Below are 15,160 nucleotides of genomic sequence, written 5' to 3'. Positions count from 1 at the left end.
CATTGCCTTCTATTTCCTGTTTATTCAAAGAGAAGGGAAAAGTTTTTGTGCTTTTTCCAAAGCCTCTTTTTTTTAATATTTAAAAAGAAAACCTTTTATATAGTTGTTGGCCAACCCACAACTTTAGGACTTTATTTATTTATGTATTTTCCCTCTTTGTTCACATTTGGTTATGAATCGGAGGTCAGACACTTCAGTTATGCTATTTGCTGGGAGTCCTACTTGCCGGTGACGGTATTCACACACTTCATTGTGGTGCCAAGGATTGAATCTAGGGCCTCAGGCACGGGAGGCAGGTGCTCTACCACTAAGCCCTACTACTGAGCTTTACGAGCTGCAAGCTGAGTAGCTCCAGAGAAGGCACTGGGGTTGTCTTTCCAAATCCACCAAGTCATGAGCCAATATTACTTTTTTTTCTGACCTCAGTGTTAAAGACCAGTCTTGTCTTCCTGACAGGCTTTTAGAAGTGTTTGAGCTGGAAACAGCAGTTGTTCTTCAGCAAAGTCAAGAGGCACAGGAACAACTCATTTTGAAGCCCACCACCCAAGAGACTGACATTCTTACCCAGCAGGATAGGGGAGGAGGAAATTTCTAGAAATAGGAGACTGAGCTCTTCATTTATGGTTCCCTTCTCCTCAAGGGTCACTTGTGTACCTTTCTAATACCCTCCTAATAGTTGTCAAATTAGGCCCTCCCGTTGATCATCGATTTGCTCGAGCGGGCCCAGTAATGTCTCCATTGGAGACTTTGTTGTTACTGTGTTTGGCATATTGAATACGTCACGGGGAGCTTGCCAGGTTCTGCCGTGCGGGCTAGATACTCTCGGTAGCTTGCCGGGCTCTCCGAGAGGGGCGGAGGAATCGAACTCGGGTCGGCCATGTTGGCTGTGTGCAAAGCAAACGCCCTACCGCTATGCTATCGCCCCAGTTGACAAATGCTATGGAAATTCTAGTTATTTGGTGTGACATTTGTCTTTCCAGAATTATCTCTTGGGGGGTTATGTTTGTTTTGGGCCACATCTAGCAGTGCTTGGGGTGCCCTCTTGGCCCTGGGCACAGGGATCACTCCTGGTGCGTCTTCAGGGTGAGGGAATCGTATCTGGTGCTGAGGACTGAACTCGGTTGCCTGCGTGCAAGGCAAGTGCCCCGCCTGCTACTACCTCTCCAGCCACCAGAAGTCATACTTTTAGCTGAGTCCAGATGTCAAAATTAAGAGTCAAAATGAGTGGAAAGAATCAGAGAACATCCCTCTCCTGTACCTCATTGTTCACTCTTAAGATGAGAGGTTGGATTGGGTGCTAGCAAGGTCCAACACATCATGATTGAAGGAAGAGTTAGAGAACAACACATGTTCATTTTATTTTATTTCATTGTTTTGTTTGGGACCACATCCTGTGGTACTCAGGGCTTACTCTTGGCTCTGCAGTTCGGGACCACTCCTGGTGGGGCTCGAGGACCTTGTCACGATCCAAACCAGGTGAGTCTTCTGCAAGTGCCTTACCTGCTGTGCTTCAACAACACGTGTTTAAAGGGAATTCACGGGCAGGGGAGATTGCTCAAAGGTTAGGTGCCACATACGTTGCATATAGGAACCCTGTATTCAATCCCTGCCTCCTTGACATGATGCCATATGCCACTCGGAGGGAAAGCCCCCGCCCCCTCACACCCCAGCACCACCAGCTATGGTCCCCAGACAGATCAAATGGGATTCTAACACATACCACTTGACTAATCTCATTATTCTAGATTCTGCTAGATTTGTCTGAACCCTCCCATCCTTCTTGCAACCTATAATTCCTCCTATGTTTCAGGGAACTGGGGGTGCAGGCAGTGGCTTGTATTCCTCTTGGTGACCCTGTCGCTGGCTTCCCACTGGCACTGAGTTCTTACCTGTGAGTCATCTCTCGCCGAGTGTAGGCTGATAGGCTGATACTTTTCTGCGTCACATGACCCCTAACCAGGCATGTCTCATTTCCCTCCCTTCCCTGCACCCTTGGCTCTAGTTCAGCATTGGCTGATTCAGAGTTTGGGAAGGCTTAGTAGATAGAATGTAGCCGTCGTGAGGAACAGGAATCAGCACAAACAGAAGAGTCTAAAAGCTCCAGAGTAGGAGTCGTGTCAGGATGGAGAGAGGCTGCTCAGAGCAGATTCTGAGCTGGCTCGGAAAGGCAGTATGAGAGCTTTCTGGGAGATCATGGGCTAGGGTAATGGGGACCAGGTGGGAAGACCTGGAGGTGCATTTGTGAGCTGCGGGTCTTCTTCAGCTCAGGACAGGTTATATCCAATATGCTTATTGTATGCTGAAATTGAGATCAAAACTGCATGGGAGAGCTGGAGTGATAGCATAGCGGGTAGGGCGTTTGCCTTGCACGCTGCCAACCCAGGTTTGATTCCCAGCATCCCATATGGTCCCCTGAGCACTGCCAGGAGTGATTCCTGAGTGCAAAGCCAGGAGTAACCCCTGTGCATCGCCGGGTGTGACCCAAAAAGAAAAAAAATACTGCATGGGAGACACAGAGGATCACAGCTGAAGCTTGCCAGCCTTGACCTTGCTCTGCCTATAGTTGAGCACCGTCGTTTGAGCATGAAGACTGTTTTATAGTGAAGTATTGACTCCAGTGTGCAGTTGACCGACTGCTGAAAGTGAAAAAGAGAAGGGCTGGTTACCCTCAGGGCGTGCCCTGTCTCTATCTCTATCGAATGGCATTGGAGTGTGGAACAGATGGTGCTAAGCATGACTAGCCAGAGAGAAGGTCACAAGGGAAATCTGGACTCTTAATCCTACAGAAAGTTCTGTTCTTGTGCCATCACGAAGCTGAAAAGTTGAGCCATAACATGGCAAGTCATGCACCATCTGCACCGAAACCCAAGTCCAAAGGCGACTTGTCCTCCTGTCATGTAGCAGATAGCTGTGGAGCACGGTCTGAGGGCCAGATGGACAAGGGTCAGGGCCAGGGGCTGGGTGGATAGGTTGTTCTCTCAGTCCCACTGGAAACTCAGCATCCCACAGCAGCATTGCATTTCTTTCTCTGGACGTACCTGGGAGGTTAGAAGAAGTGTCTGTGTTTGCATCTGCAGGCCAGGCTTTCATTCCTTTTCATGTATCAAACTTTTCATACTGAGTTCTTCGGCCTGACTTACCACCCATCCTCACCAAGTAGACCAGAAGCATTGAGAGGAGCCCACAAATTACGGATTAGCACCAGTGTCCCTGCTACCTGGTGCCAGCATATGACAGGTGCCTGTAAATCTAATGATAAAGAAAGAACCAAGCCACTTGGGGTACCCCGTCCTCCAGCTCACCGACTCTGGATGCTGGTGACACTTTCCATCCTGTGGGAAGTTGGATTCTGTACTCTTCCCCTCACATCCCCACACCCAGACAAACCCAGGTCTCCTTCAGACCCACACTCTGCCAGTGATTGTCTCACCACCAGGGTGGGGTGGGGTGGGAGCACCCTCCGGCCCTTCATGAACTGTGAGACAATTGATTCTTCAACAATGCACTCAGAGCACTTAAATGTCTATAATTACAGTTGCATGTTAGAGAAGGACACTAATTATCTTTAATTCATGGATTATACTTCTGCCTAGGAGCAAGAATTGAAAAGGCGTGTTGCATTGGCGGGATTGGGATTGGGGGTGCTCTGCTTGGCTTTGCAGGGGATGTGACTGGAGTCGTTCCTGCTCCCCCTGGAAGGCCCAGCTCCGAGTCTGTCCTGCCATGCTTGGTCACTTAGTGGCCCAGGGCAGGTAGTTTAGTGATGGTTCCAGGCTGTCTCAAGCCCTTGCCATTTCAGTTCAGTGTCTGTTCTTGTAGGTTTCTGCAATCAGAAATGGGATTTGTCCTTGCCAACGTGGCTGGCCTGTTTCTGACTCACACATGAAGAAGCATCTTCCTTTGGCAGGGGAGGGTGTGTGGAAGATGGTGATGAGGAGACAGTGTGTTTAGAGCCTGGAACTCTGACAGTTATGACCCCATGTCCCCAAAGGCCTGAGGTTAGACTTTATGAGGAGGACTTGTTCTAGCTGTGTCCTCCAACAGCAGCGAGCATGAATTGTTGGTCCCACTCTTCTACTTTGGTTTGGTTTATGGTTTTCTTGTGGGGGTCCACACCTGGTGTGGAATTACCCTAGGAACTACCCCCGGCTCTGTACTCAGTAGTCACACCTGGCGATGCTCAGAGGAACCATGTGTAGCTGGAGATTGAACCCCGGGTCTTGTGCAAGCAAAGTCTGTGCTTAGCCCGTTGATCCATCTCCCCATCCCTGTCCCCTTTTTCACAGAGCTGGGCGATGAGAGGCCTTATCCCAGTGTAATGGTATTTTGCATTTTGATGGCCTTTACCTGCAAATTTTTGGAGTTTGGACTAGGTCAGAGTGAAGCTTTATGAACCATCTGCTCCTAATCGGAACTCTGAATTACAACCATCATTACTGAGAACTTAAGATGTGCTAATGATCAGAACTCGAGTTTGAACCAGGCATATCATGGAGAGCTCAGCCTCCACAGTTGACCCTTTGTGGCCAGAGTAGTTCAGGTTCTCGAGAAGCAAAACCCCAGGCAGGGGCTTGGGAACAGACGGTTCATGGAGGAAACACTGTCCTGTGAAAACTGGCTTGGAAGGAGGAAGTGGCTAAGCAAGAATGAGCCTTGTAAATGTCACAGGTAAAGTCTCGTGCCACAGTACCCACCATAGTGGCAGGGAGGGCACTGGAGCACAAACTGCATGGACACATGGCCCCTATGTGGCCAGAGGACCAGCCTAAGAGTCTTGTGTGGGTCAGCCACTGGCTGTGGCCTCCCAGTCCCAACGTGCTGACTCCTTAGCTGCTAAGAGCAACTTTCCCCAGCAGGGGGCAACTGTGAGCCTACAGCTGCCAGCCCTGGCACTGGCACTTGCTGATACAGAGCAGTGACCCAAAGAGATACTGCAGCGTCATTGTATAACCGAAACCCAAGCACAAAGATTTGTAAGTCTACAACTGTACCTCATGGTATTTCACTAATAAAAATTAAAAAATAAAAAATAAAAAGAGGTACTGCAGCAAGGGCGCGAGAAGGCCAGTGGTAGGGGTCTCTGCTGGCTGCTCATGGTGAAGCAGAAATGCCGGTGCTTAGTTGTGAGTAAACCATCTAGTGGGGACCTGTTTGCTGAACCAGCAGCGAACACCATCTCAGGCCTCAGCAGAGACTCAACCGCCCTGGCGTGGCAAGGCTGGGACCAGCAGCATGGCTGAGGGGTACAAGGACATCTCAGGCGGCAATCCAGTCCCTTTATTAGGAGCGCTGATGTGGGCCTCAGCCGCCCCCTTCTCTGGAGCCTGAGCAGTACCCCAGAATGGCAGACACCTCAGCAGTACCCCCAGTGGCCGGGGCTCAGGCCAGAACTCTCGCTGGCCAGTGACCTCCTGTTACCAGGCCAGCCGTGCCTGGGCCACTAACCCTTGAGGAAATAGCTCGACAAACGGGCATTAATGAAGTCTCACCTCAGAGGCAGGGGCACTGGAGGCTGAGGCCCTTCCTCCCTCATACAGGAGACTGAGAGTCACAGCTCCTCTCCCCTCCCCCATGACAACCCAGGTGACTGGTGACTGGGACACAGAACGGAACCTCCAATCTCGACTCAGTATTTTCCATTCACCTTCAGAGTGGAGACCTCACAGCGGTGACAGGGGCCCTGGGGTGCAATCTTGGACAGTGGGGCCCAGGAGGAGGCAGAAATGTCTTCATTGAGAGTAATGTCCAAGCCTAAAGGCCTAGGCCGACAGGAGGGGGATGGCCGCCAGGGCACCAGTTCTGCTGCCAGAGGGAGGTTGACAGTTTTCTCTGCCCTCTGGGTGGAGACAAGAGGGTTGGCTGTTCTCTGCAGTGCCCACTCCCTCCAGCACCCACAATGCCTGGTGCTTTCACCTTGGGAACAGCCACATCTGTTTCTGGAGTTCCTGACCATCACAGTCATTGTCCACTCCTGCATATGTGCTGAGGAGGGTAAGGGACACATCTTAGGGTGGTCACGGCTGGTACTGCCCCATAGACAACTCTTCCATTTAGGTCTCTCTTGCCAGTTTTTTTTTTTTAATCTAGGTTAAAGCTGACATCTAAAGGGCTAAGGAACTTGGGATTGTGGATCTGGTCACAGGGAGCAAGTGGATGTAACTGAGGTCCCCTGATCCCTGGTGGCCTGGGTTTTTTCTCTAGATGTTTCTTGCGGGTCTTCTGAGATCAGCAACTCTGGTTTGCTTTTGGTTTGGGGGCCACACCTGGTGATGCTCAGTAGTTACTCCTGGCTCTGCACTCAGGAATTACTCTTGGCAGTACCCAGGGGACCATATGGGATGTGGGGGACTGAATCTGGGTCAGCCACGCATAAAGGCAAGTGCCCCGCCCACTGTACTATCGCTCTAGCACTGAGATTGGCAATTCTGAACCAGGTCTTTGCATAAGGATCTAAGCATTTTTGATTCATTACAGAGACCATATCCACTGTCTAGAGTATTTGTCTAGAGCATATCCATTTTTCTAGAGCAGTTTTTTAAATTAAATCACCATTAAATAGTTACAGAGCTTTCATGATTGAGTTTCAGTCATACAATGATTGAACACCCATCTCTCCACCAGTGTCCCTGTTCCACCACCAATGTCCCCAGTATCCCTCCCGCCACCTCCCCACCCCCCCCACCTGGCCTCATGACAGGCAGGCACTTTCCTCTCTCTCTCTCTCTTTCTCTCTCTCTCTCTTTCTCTCTTTCTCTCTTTCTCTCTTTCTCTCGTTCTCTATCTCTCTTTCTCTCTCTCTCTCTTTCTCTCTCTCTTTCTCTCTCTCTCTTTCTCTCTCTCTTTCTCTCTCTCTCTCTTTCTCTCTCTTTCTCTCTCTCTCTTTCTCTCTCTCTCTTTCTCTCTCTCTTTCTCTCTCTCTCTTTCTCTCTCTCTCTTCTCTCTCTCTCTCTCTCTCTCTCTCTCTCTTCTTTCTCTCTCTCTCTTTCTCTCTCTCTCTTTCTCTCTCTCTCTTTCTCTCTCTCTCTTTCTCTCTCTCTTTCTCTCTCTCTCTTTCTCTCTCTTTCTCTCTCTCTCTTTCTCTCTCTCTCTTTCTCTCTCTCTCTCTCTCTTTCTCTCCCCCCACCTCTCTCTTTCTCATTTTGGGCATTATGGTTTGCAATACAGATACTGAGAGACCGTCATGTTCAGTCCTCAGTTTTTCAGCACACATCTCCCATCCCAAGTGATCCTTCCAACCATCATTGACTTAGTGGCCCCTTCTCTATCTCAACCGCCTTATCTCCCAGCACACAGGGCAACTTTCCAACCGTGGAGTGATCCTCCAGGCCTTGTTCTAAAACACTGTTCTGGATGGTCCGGCTCCTGCTCTTATAACAAGAACCGCTACTTCTTATCACTCCAAACAGTTACCAAAATTCACTTGGCATCTATCTTCGTCCCAGGGCACAGTGGACACCTGAAGTTGGGGGTCCAGGCTTTGGCGGGTGGGATCTGGAGTCCTCCTTGTCTGACTTCCGGCTCGTCCTGCAGTGCTCCTGGGTGCTCTTCTTACCCGGCTGCCACGCCCCACTGCACCCAGACTCACTTTTTTCTGCTCACTCAGCATTGCTTCTGCTTCTACTTCTGTTCATGCTCCTGTGTCTTTAATGCCTTCCCCAATCTTTTCAGACCATGAAATGTGCCCCATCACCGGCCCAGGTGAAGTTGTGGCTGTCTGTGTACCGTTATGTCTTAACTAGACAATAAGCACTTTGAGGGAGGGTTTGTCCGTTGTGTCTTATCTTCTTCCTCTGGTGCCCAGCACCGCGGCTGGATACTGGAGGGACTCAGTATTGGTGAAATTGAATTTGAGCTGTGAGGCCAGGTCCCTGAGAAAGCTTTTTATTAATATCATTATTGAAAATTCACCTGGAAATGAATGTGCAGAGCTAGAGTATGAAGGCTGTGAGACACAGCTCACAGACATAACCGAGAGGCCCGTGTGTGGGCTCAGCCAGTGGCACCCGACCGGCCTGTCGCTGTGCTAGCTTGCACAGGCCCTTTTATTTGCTCTCATTTTGCTCCTTTGAAGATATAATTGCTTCTTGGTTCCATATTTCTATTGCTCATTACACTGTTCCATACCATTTCATTCTGAAAATAAAACAAAATAGGATATTTAAAATTAATGATGTGGGTACAGCTTTTTCCTTCCCCCTTCCCCTATACCTCTAGGCAGAATTAGCAAATGACTTGAACGTCAGCCGTTCTTTTTTCCATCAGAAGCATCTGGGTTTCATTAGAGGAAGAAAAATCACTGCTGATGAGGGGAGAGGCCTCAGACCTTTACAGAGTCTCCCTGGGATGTCTGTCCCGCCTCTTCCCCCATACTGATGGGCTTGTGCTGGCTTCCATGACACACGGCAGAAGAGTCAGCCTCATTGGTCTCAGAAGTTGGAGGTTGTGGGGCTGGAGCCATAGAACAGTGGGTAGTACACGTGGCTGGCCCGGGTTCGATCCCTGATATCCCATATAATCCCCCCTCCCCATGCACCACCCGGATTTAATTCCTGAGTGCAGAGCCAGGACCAGTTACCCCTGAGCACTGCTGGATGTGATCCAAAAAGCAAATAAATAAATAAAAAAAAAAGCTGGAAGTTGCTGCAAAGAGTTTCTTCTTTGTCTATAAAGTCAGAAATTCAGCAAATGGGTTTTTCTACGACACAAGAGGTGATGGGTTATAGCTTCATGTCTTTTTGCAATGATCCCTGTTCCTGAAGAAACTGTGTATCTTCGGCTCCACTGGTCACACTAGGAGGGTAACTGGATGCTTCTCCCTCCCCTACTCCCATTGTTCAGAGGTTAAAATGGAATTTTCCCGAGACATACAACAGCGCCGCCCGCATAGGGGAGGGGCCCTTTCCTGATAAATGGCACGGCCGCTGTCCTAATCATAGAAATGGTACTTGGATTTCGATTACCAGCCCCTTGTTTCATGTGGATGCTTATCACACTGGAAAAACGTTACTAAAAGTTATTTGTTTTGGCTTAAACTTGGTTATCTTTTCCTTCTAATATGATTGATCCAAGAAGATCTGACTTCCAGCTCAGGCAGCTAACTTATCCTTGGAAAACTCAAGCAGGGTTAGAAGCAAAAAAAAAAATCTCCGTAACTTAATACTCTTCTCTGTTAAGAGTTGGAGCAATAGCACAGCAGGTAGGGTGTTTGCCTTGCACGCGGCCGACCCAGCCAACCCGAGTTCGATTCCTCTGCCCCTCTCAGAGAGCCCGGCAAGCTACCAAGAGTATCTCGCCCGCACAGCAAAGCCTGGCAAGCTCCCCGTGGTATATTCGATATGCCAAACATAGTAACAAGAAGTCTCACAATGGAGACGTTACTGGGTCCACTCGAGCAAATCGATGAACAATGGGAGGACAGTGCTACAGCTCTGTTAAGAGTCCACACAACTAAAAGGTGCTCACTTCTGGAAAGCACAACGATCGGCAGAAACATCGAAGGACATTTATTGATTCACATACCTGAAAAGCCTCAAAAGAGCAGACCCCCGTCAGGGCCTTCACTCAAGTGCTGAAGCTGAACCCCCAATTTTCTTTCTGATCATAGGTATGTCCCTGCCTGACCACAAGATGGCTCTGCATAGCTTTGCTGAGAAGTCCTGTCTTCTTCCTATTCAAAAGGTCTTCTTCCTATTCAAAAGAAATTCAGAATCCAAAGAGAAAAAGAAAGAGCTTGTCCTCCAGGTAGTCTCAAACAAGAAATGACTGAGGGCCCATGGTGGGGGGCTTGCTGGCGCTTTGGGGTGATGGAGGGGGGTGCGGCTGACTTTGTACGACAGAAGCATCAACAGTCTTAAATAGACGCCACCCTGATCATAAAATGGGGGGAAAGGAAAATGTGAAATGTTTTCACCCACTCCCACCCCAGCATCCTCCAGAAATGTTTTTGCCTTTAATTGCCCTTGATTAGGTCCCAGCCTCATTAGGGGACAGGAGGGCCTCAGAGATTGCCTCCAGCCTCATTAGGGGAGAGGTGGGGGCCACAGATTGCCAGAAACCAGTCACTGCTCTTCCCGAGATTCCAGTGGGGAGTCAGCTTCATTTTAAACACAGGAGCTATGTGAGGGAGGGAAGGTCCCCTGCGCGGAAATGGGGTACTTTGATAGGGAGCCCCAGGAAAGGACTCCACGGGGGCCTATTTTTTAAGAGACAAGTATCTTCTGCTTCTCTGGTCTTGGAGAGGGAAGACAGGTGCACCCAGTCAGGACAGGGATGAGACCCCAAAGAAAGGAAATAGAAACTCCAAGTCAGCCTTAGTTGGCCTCTGGTTCTCCCTGTGAGAGGCCAGAGCAAGCCTCTGCCTCTCACTGCCTCACGGCGCCCCTCCAGGACACTTGTGGGAGTCAGGGGCAGCAGCTGGAGTCACATTGTGGGAAGAAGTTTTCCAGAACAGGCAGATCTCCATGCCAGCCTCTGTAACTCCAACGTCCTCCCTGCTTTGTGATGACAACTACATGGTTTCCTTTTTCTGTGCTTTCCTTTCTTCGTGTCAGATGAGGTCATAGCCCCTGTGTGGAAGAAATGGGGAAAGACTCTATTCTTTGCCTCGTATTTTAATCCCTTTAAAACCAGGGATTTGACTCCCAGTTGCCTGACTCTGTTCCTCTTTGCCAGCTGCTCCCAGAGGAAAGAGGAACGAAGGTTGGGTTGATTGGCAGTCCAGGGGTGTCGGTGTTCACCATCCCCCCATTAATAGAGTTCCTTAGAGCTGGTGAGAAACCTTGTTCTGCCAGAGGCTCTTGGGAAATTTAAAGCATCATTCTCGGCCCCTACAGTAGCACACATGGTAATATGGAGCATATGTGTCTGTCCTATCACGGACTGGGGAAGATCCCTTGATTTCATGGGCCTTATGCTATCCTTTTCAGGCTGAAGCTCAGCACACAAACCTGACTATGCCCTCCCCCTCCCCGCCCCCGTATGCCTTCGTCCTCTCCCTTTGTTTCATATTAGCAGACCAGGTAGGTTCTGCCCCAACTCCCTCAGATACCTTCTGGGCACTGCAGTGGAGATGGTGAATGCCTCTGAGTTGTTCTCCTCCACCTAGAAGCTCTCATATTTGGCTGTGAGATTAGAGAGAACTCTCTCCCCACACACACAACACTACACACACACACACACACACACACACACACACACACACACACACACTCTTTCATTCAAGCTCATCATTCCTTATTCAGTTTTTACTGGGGTTCTGGACTAAAATATGGGGTTCTTATGCTGCCCATGTTCCTAAGGCTGGTACTCTTTCCCATTGGGCTACTCTTTGTGTGCAAATTTCTTTTTGAGAAGGAACCTAGGTTTAAGTGTTGGGGAGGTCAGAGAGAGAAGAGAAGGAAGTGGAATTATGTACCTAGGCCTCACTGTTTCGTAGACGTGACATAAACAGTGGAGGGATTTGAGAGGTTAAACTGGTCACGACTGAGAGGTGAAACAGTCCCAACTAAGGAAGTACAAAGTATGGCTCCCCTGGCCAGGCCCAGCTGTAAGTTCCCAAAGACACGCTCCCACCCCAGACACCACAGTCACATCTGCTGGGATGTGAGTGGCAGTGGCAGCCGTAGTGGTGGCTGGCTCTGCTCACCTGGGGGTTGACGTTTCCAGGTGGGAGAAGGAGTTGGTGAGAGAGCAGGTGCTCTTCCTCGCCTTCCTGATGAGAACACCTCTCTTCCTGCAAAAACCTGTGTCTGTCCAGCATGCTCTGAATGCCAGAGTATCCTGGGACTTTGGTCTCCCAATGAAGGATACCACAAGCTCGACAGACGCCTTGACTCTGCCTTTCCCTGGGTGGCAGATCCTGCTTCCTTTCTTCACTCCAAGTCAGTAGCCACCCACATATGCCGTAGCCCAGGACTTTCCTGCCATGGCTAATAGTGAGACCAGTGACATCATAATGAGCACATCAGGATTCAGGTCCGGTCTTAGTTCTCACCTCCTTACTACTCACCATTTCCTTCAAAGTTAATATTTCAATAGATAATTTATTTATGTTTTATTGGGGGGGGGCACACCAGCAGTGCTCATTGCTTACTGCTGGCCCTGTGCTCAGGAATCACTCCTGGTGGGGCTTGAGGGACTGGTGTGGTGCTGGGGGTTGAACCTGACTCAGCCGTGTACAGATAAACATCCTATGCACTGCACTATTGCTCTGGCCCTCGATAGCTTATTTCTGAAAGAAATGTAAAATTTCACCATAATAGATCTGCATCGTTGTTTTTGTTTTGTTTTGGAATCATATCCTGGTAGTGCTTAGGGATCACACCCAGCTCAGCGCTTGACCTGGGGCTATTCCCCCAGGGTGCTTGGTGGCTTATAAGGTGCCAGAGAACAAACCCGGTTTCCTGTGAACAAAACATGTGCCCAGCCCCTGCTTATTTATTTATTTATTTATTTATTTTAAAATCTTGTCTAGTCTTCAGCCAGTTTGTTTCTCTCGTGGTGGAAACAATGTACAAAATTCTTTATTCTTTTGTTTAATTTTATGTATAGACATACCACACCGGAGCAGAGCTGAAGAAGGTGGAGGGTAGGGTGGTTTCCCTATAATGTATGGTAGCAAAGCTGAAGGTGTGGTGGCCAAGCTTGGCAAAGGCAGTGGCCTGGAATCAAATGCCACCCAACCCTTCCAACCCTCCACTTTTACCACAGTAGAACTCACAGGAGGTTTCTCCAGATATGGGCCAAACACTATCTGGGACGCTAAAAATGTAGTTTTGTTTTTTGTTTTTTTGTTTTGTTTTTTTTTTTCCTTTTTGGGTCACACCCGGCCCTGCACAGGGGTTACTCCTGACTTTGCACTGAGGAATTACTCCTGGTGGTGCTCAGGGGACCATATGGGATGTTGGGAATCAAACCCAGGTCGGCTGTGTGCAAGGCAAAAGCCCTGTCTGCTGTGCTAGTGCTCTAGCCCTGTGAAAATGCCATCTCTAAGCGCCCACCACACCACTGAATCACTAAGTCTCTAGTGATTAGTCTTACATCTTAGTACTGAGGGGATTCTGGAGTATACTTAAATAGAGATCCACCGTTTTTGTTCTGTACTGATGCCAGGGGCCTTCCAGGTGCAGGGTAAGCACTCTGCTGGTGATCCCCCTCCCCCCACTCACCTCTCAGCAGGGAAGTTATTGAGTCATAGAAGGGAGTCATACAAACAGCCAGCACGGCCAGCTCGCTCGTGCCTTGGCAGAGCACCACGGCCTTTGCCAGCATCAGAAACAGGATGAGCCACTGACTCCACAGCTAAAGCCCAAGACACCAGCATTTGTCATGGCAGGGCAAGACCAATAGACTCAGGTGAGCTGGCTGGTGGGAGTTTATCGACAGAGTCATTGGCTTCTAAGCTTTTAGCTATGGGAGAGGAGGAGTCACTTAAGTGAGGTTCAGGATAACCATTAACATCTTCTGAGAAACAAGCTACTCCTATACCCTATCCAGTGGCGTAAGAAAAACATTACAACTTGGTTTGGGGCCCTACTACCCCCGGCCAGCCTGCCGGGGCTCCGTTGGCCCCTGAGCCTTGGGCATCCGTGTGGCAGCTGCAGTGCCCAAAGCCAGCACCCTCAGCCACGAGCCCACGGGATATTGCTGTCGACCATACCCTGACATTGTCGAGTACACCCCATTCGCTGCATAACAGTTGGTTGCTGCGGGCACCCCCCAGGACCTGCTTGCTGGACTCATATATGTTCTTTTCCTTCTGTTCTCACTCTTACTGCCTGGAATGGTGAACGCGCTGCTTCCCAGGGCTGCTTTCGTGGTAGCTGTTTGAGACAATCCAGGAACAACTCCCATCTTGTGACAGTGACCTCCAAGTTTGCCACACACGAGGTCATACTGGGGCCTGGACTTGGGCTCGGCCACTGAGTTTTTCCCCTAGCGGTGCTTGTCCTCACGCACTGAATAGCTCTTTCCACCCAAAACCACACTTTTGCTCTCAGCCATGAATCCCTCTGGGTCCCCATCCTCCTCAGATAGAGGTGCTGCTCAGGGAGGCCACTAAGCCCCTGGGGAAAATGTCCCAGAAGCCCCAAGACCCTCAAGGCAAGGTGGCCCTGGAGGCCAGTAAATACAAGTGCATCTACTGCCAGGAATCCCTGCAGGGGAAGAAGTATGTGCAGAAGGACGGACAGAACTGCTGTGTGGATTGCTTTGACAAGTTTGGCGCCAACATTTGTGAGGAGTGTCACAAACCCATCTGCGTGGAGTCCAAGGAGGTGCAGTACAACAACCACTTCTGGCACGACACCTGCTTCCGCTGCTCCCTGTGTGCCCAGCCCGTGAGCGAGGACACTTTCGCAGTCAAGGACAACAAGATCTACTGCAACAAGTGCTCCCTGCTGGACAACAACACCTTATGCAGGGGCTGCCTCAAGCTGATCAAGGCAGGAGAAGAGAGCGTGGAGTACAATGGCATCGTGTGGCACAAAGACTGCTTCATCTGCAGCAACTGCCAGCAAGTCATTGGCATTGGCAGCTTCTTCCCCAGAGGGGATGAGTATTACTGCGTGCCGTGCCACGAGGCCAAGTTTGCCAAGCACTGCACCAAGTGTGGGCAGATCATCACGAATGGAGGAGTCACCTACCAGGACCAGCCCTGGCATTCAGAATGCTTCGTGTGTGCCCACTGCTTGAAGCAGCTGGCCGGGGAGCGCTTCACCACCGTGGAGGACCGCTATTACTGCGTGGATTGCTACAAGAACGTTGTGGCCACCAAGTGCGCCCAATGCAAGAACCCCATCACAGGCTTTGGCAAAGGTTCCAGCGTGGTGACCTATGAAGGAGAATCCTGGCACGACTACTGCTTCCAGTGCAAGATGTGCTCCTCGAACTTGGCCAACAAGCATTTCGTGTTCTACGAGAAGCAGATTTACTGTCCTGACTGTGCAAAAAAGCTGTAAAGTGGTGGTCTCCTGTCCTGTCACATGGAAACGAAGTCTTATTCTTTGTGTTCTCGCCCTCTACCTTGTACTCCCACCCCCACCCCCTGCCGTCTTTTCTTCCCAGGTTCCAGCAATGCTCACTCAAGCAGTCGGTTAGGCGCACAGAGATCCATTGTGTTGGTGGACGCAGAGAGGCACATGGCCACCGTGTTGAAAGGCGA

General features: G+C 49.9%; 1 protein-coding gene across 1 annotated transcript; it reads left to right on the top strand.

Annotated features, from left to right (window-relative positions):
• Positions 1 to 14,072: 14,072 nt before the first annotated feature.
• On the top strand, positions 14,073 to 14,957 carry LOC130016839 (four and a half LIM domains protein 1-like). Its single transcript, XM_056107541.1, has one exon. The coding sequence runs from the start codon at positions 14,073 to 14,075 to the stop codon at positions 14,955 to 14,957; it is 885 nt and encodes a 294-aa protein (XP_055963516.1).
• Positions 14,958 to 15,160: the final 203 nt, after the last annotated feature.

This window comes from Sorex fumeus, unplaced genomic scaffold, assembly GCF_029834395.1.
Source record: "Sorex fumeus unplaced genomic scaffold, SorFum_2.1 ptg000169l, whole genome shotgun sequence".
NCBI classification, from domain to species: Eukaryota; Metazoa; Chordata; class Mammalia; order Eulipotyphla; family Soricidae; genus Sorex; species Sorex fumeus.
This window is presented reverse-complemented; position numbering and strand designations above follow the sequence as displayed.

What these genes read in the sequence shown, in the direction of transcription:
- LOC130016839 (XM_056107541.1), top strand. Translation starts at nt 14,073, where the DNA reads ATGTCCCAGAAGCCCCAAGACCCTCAAGGCAAGGTGGCCCTGGAGGCC.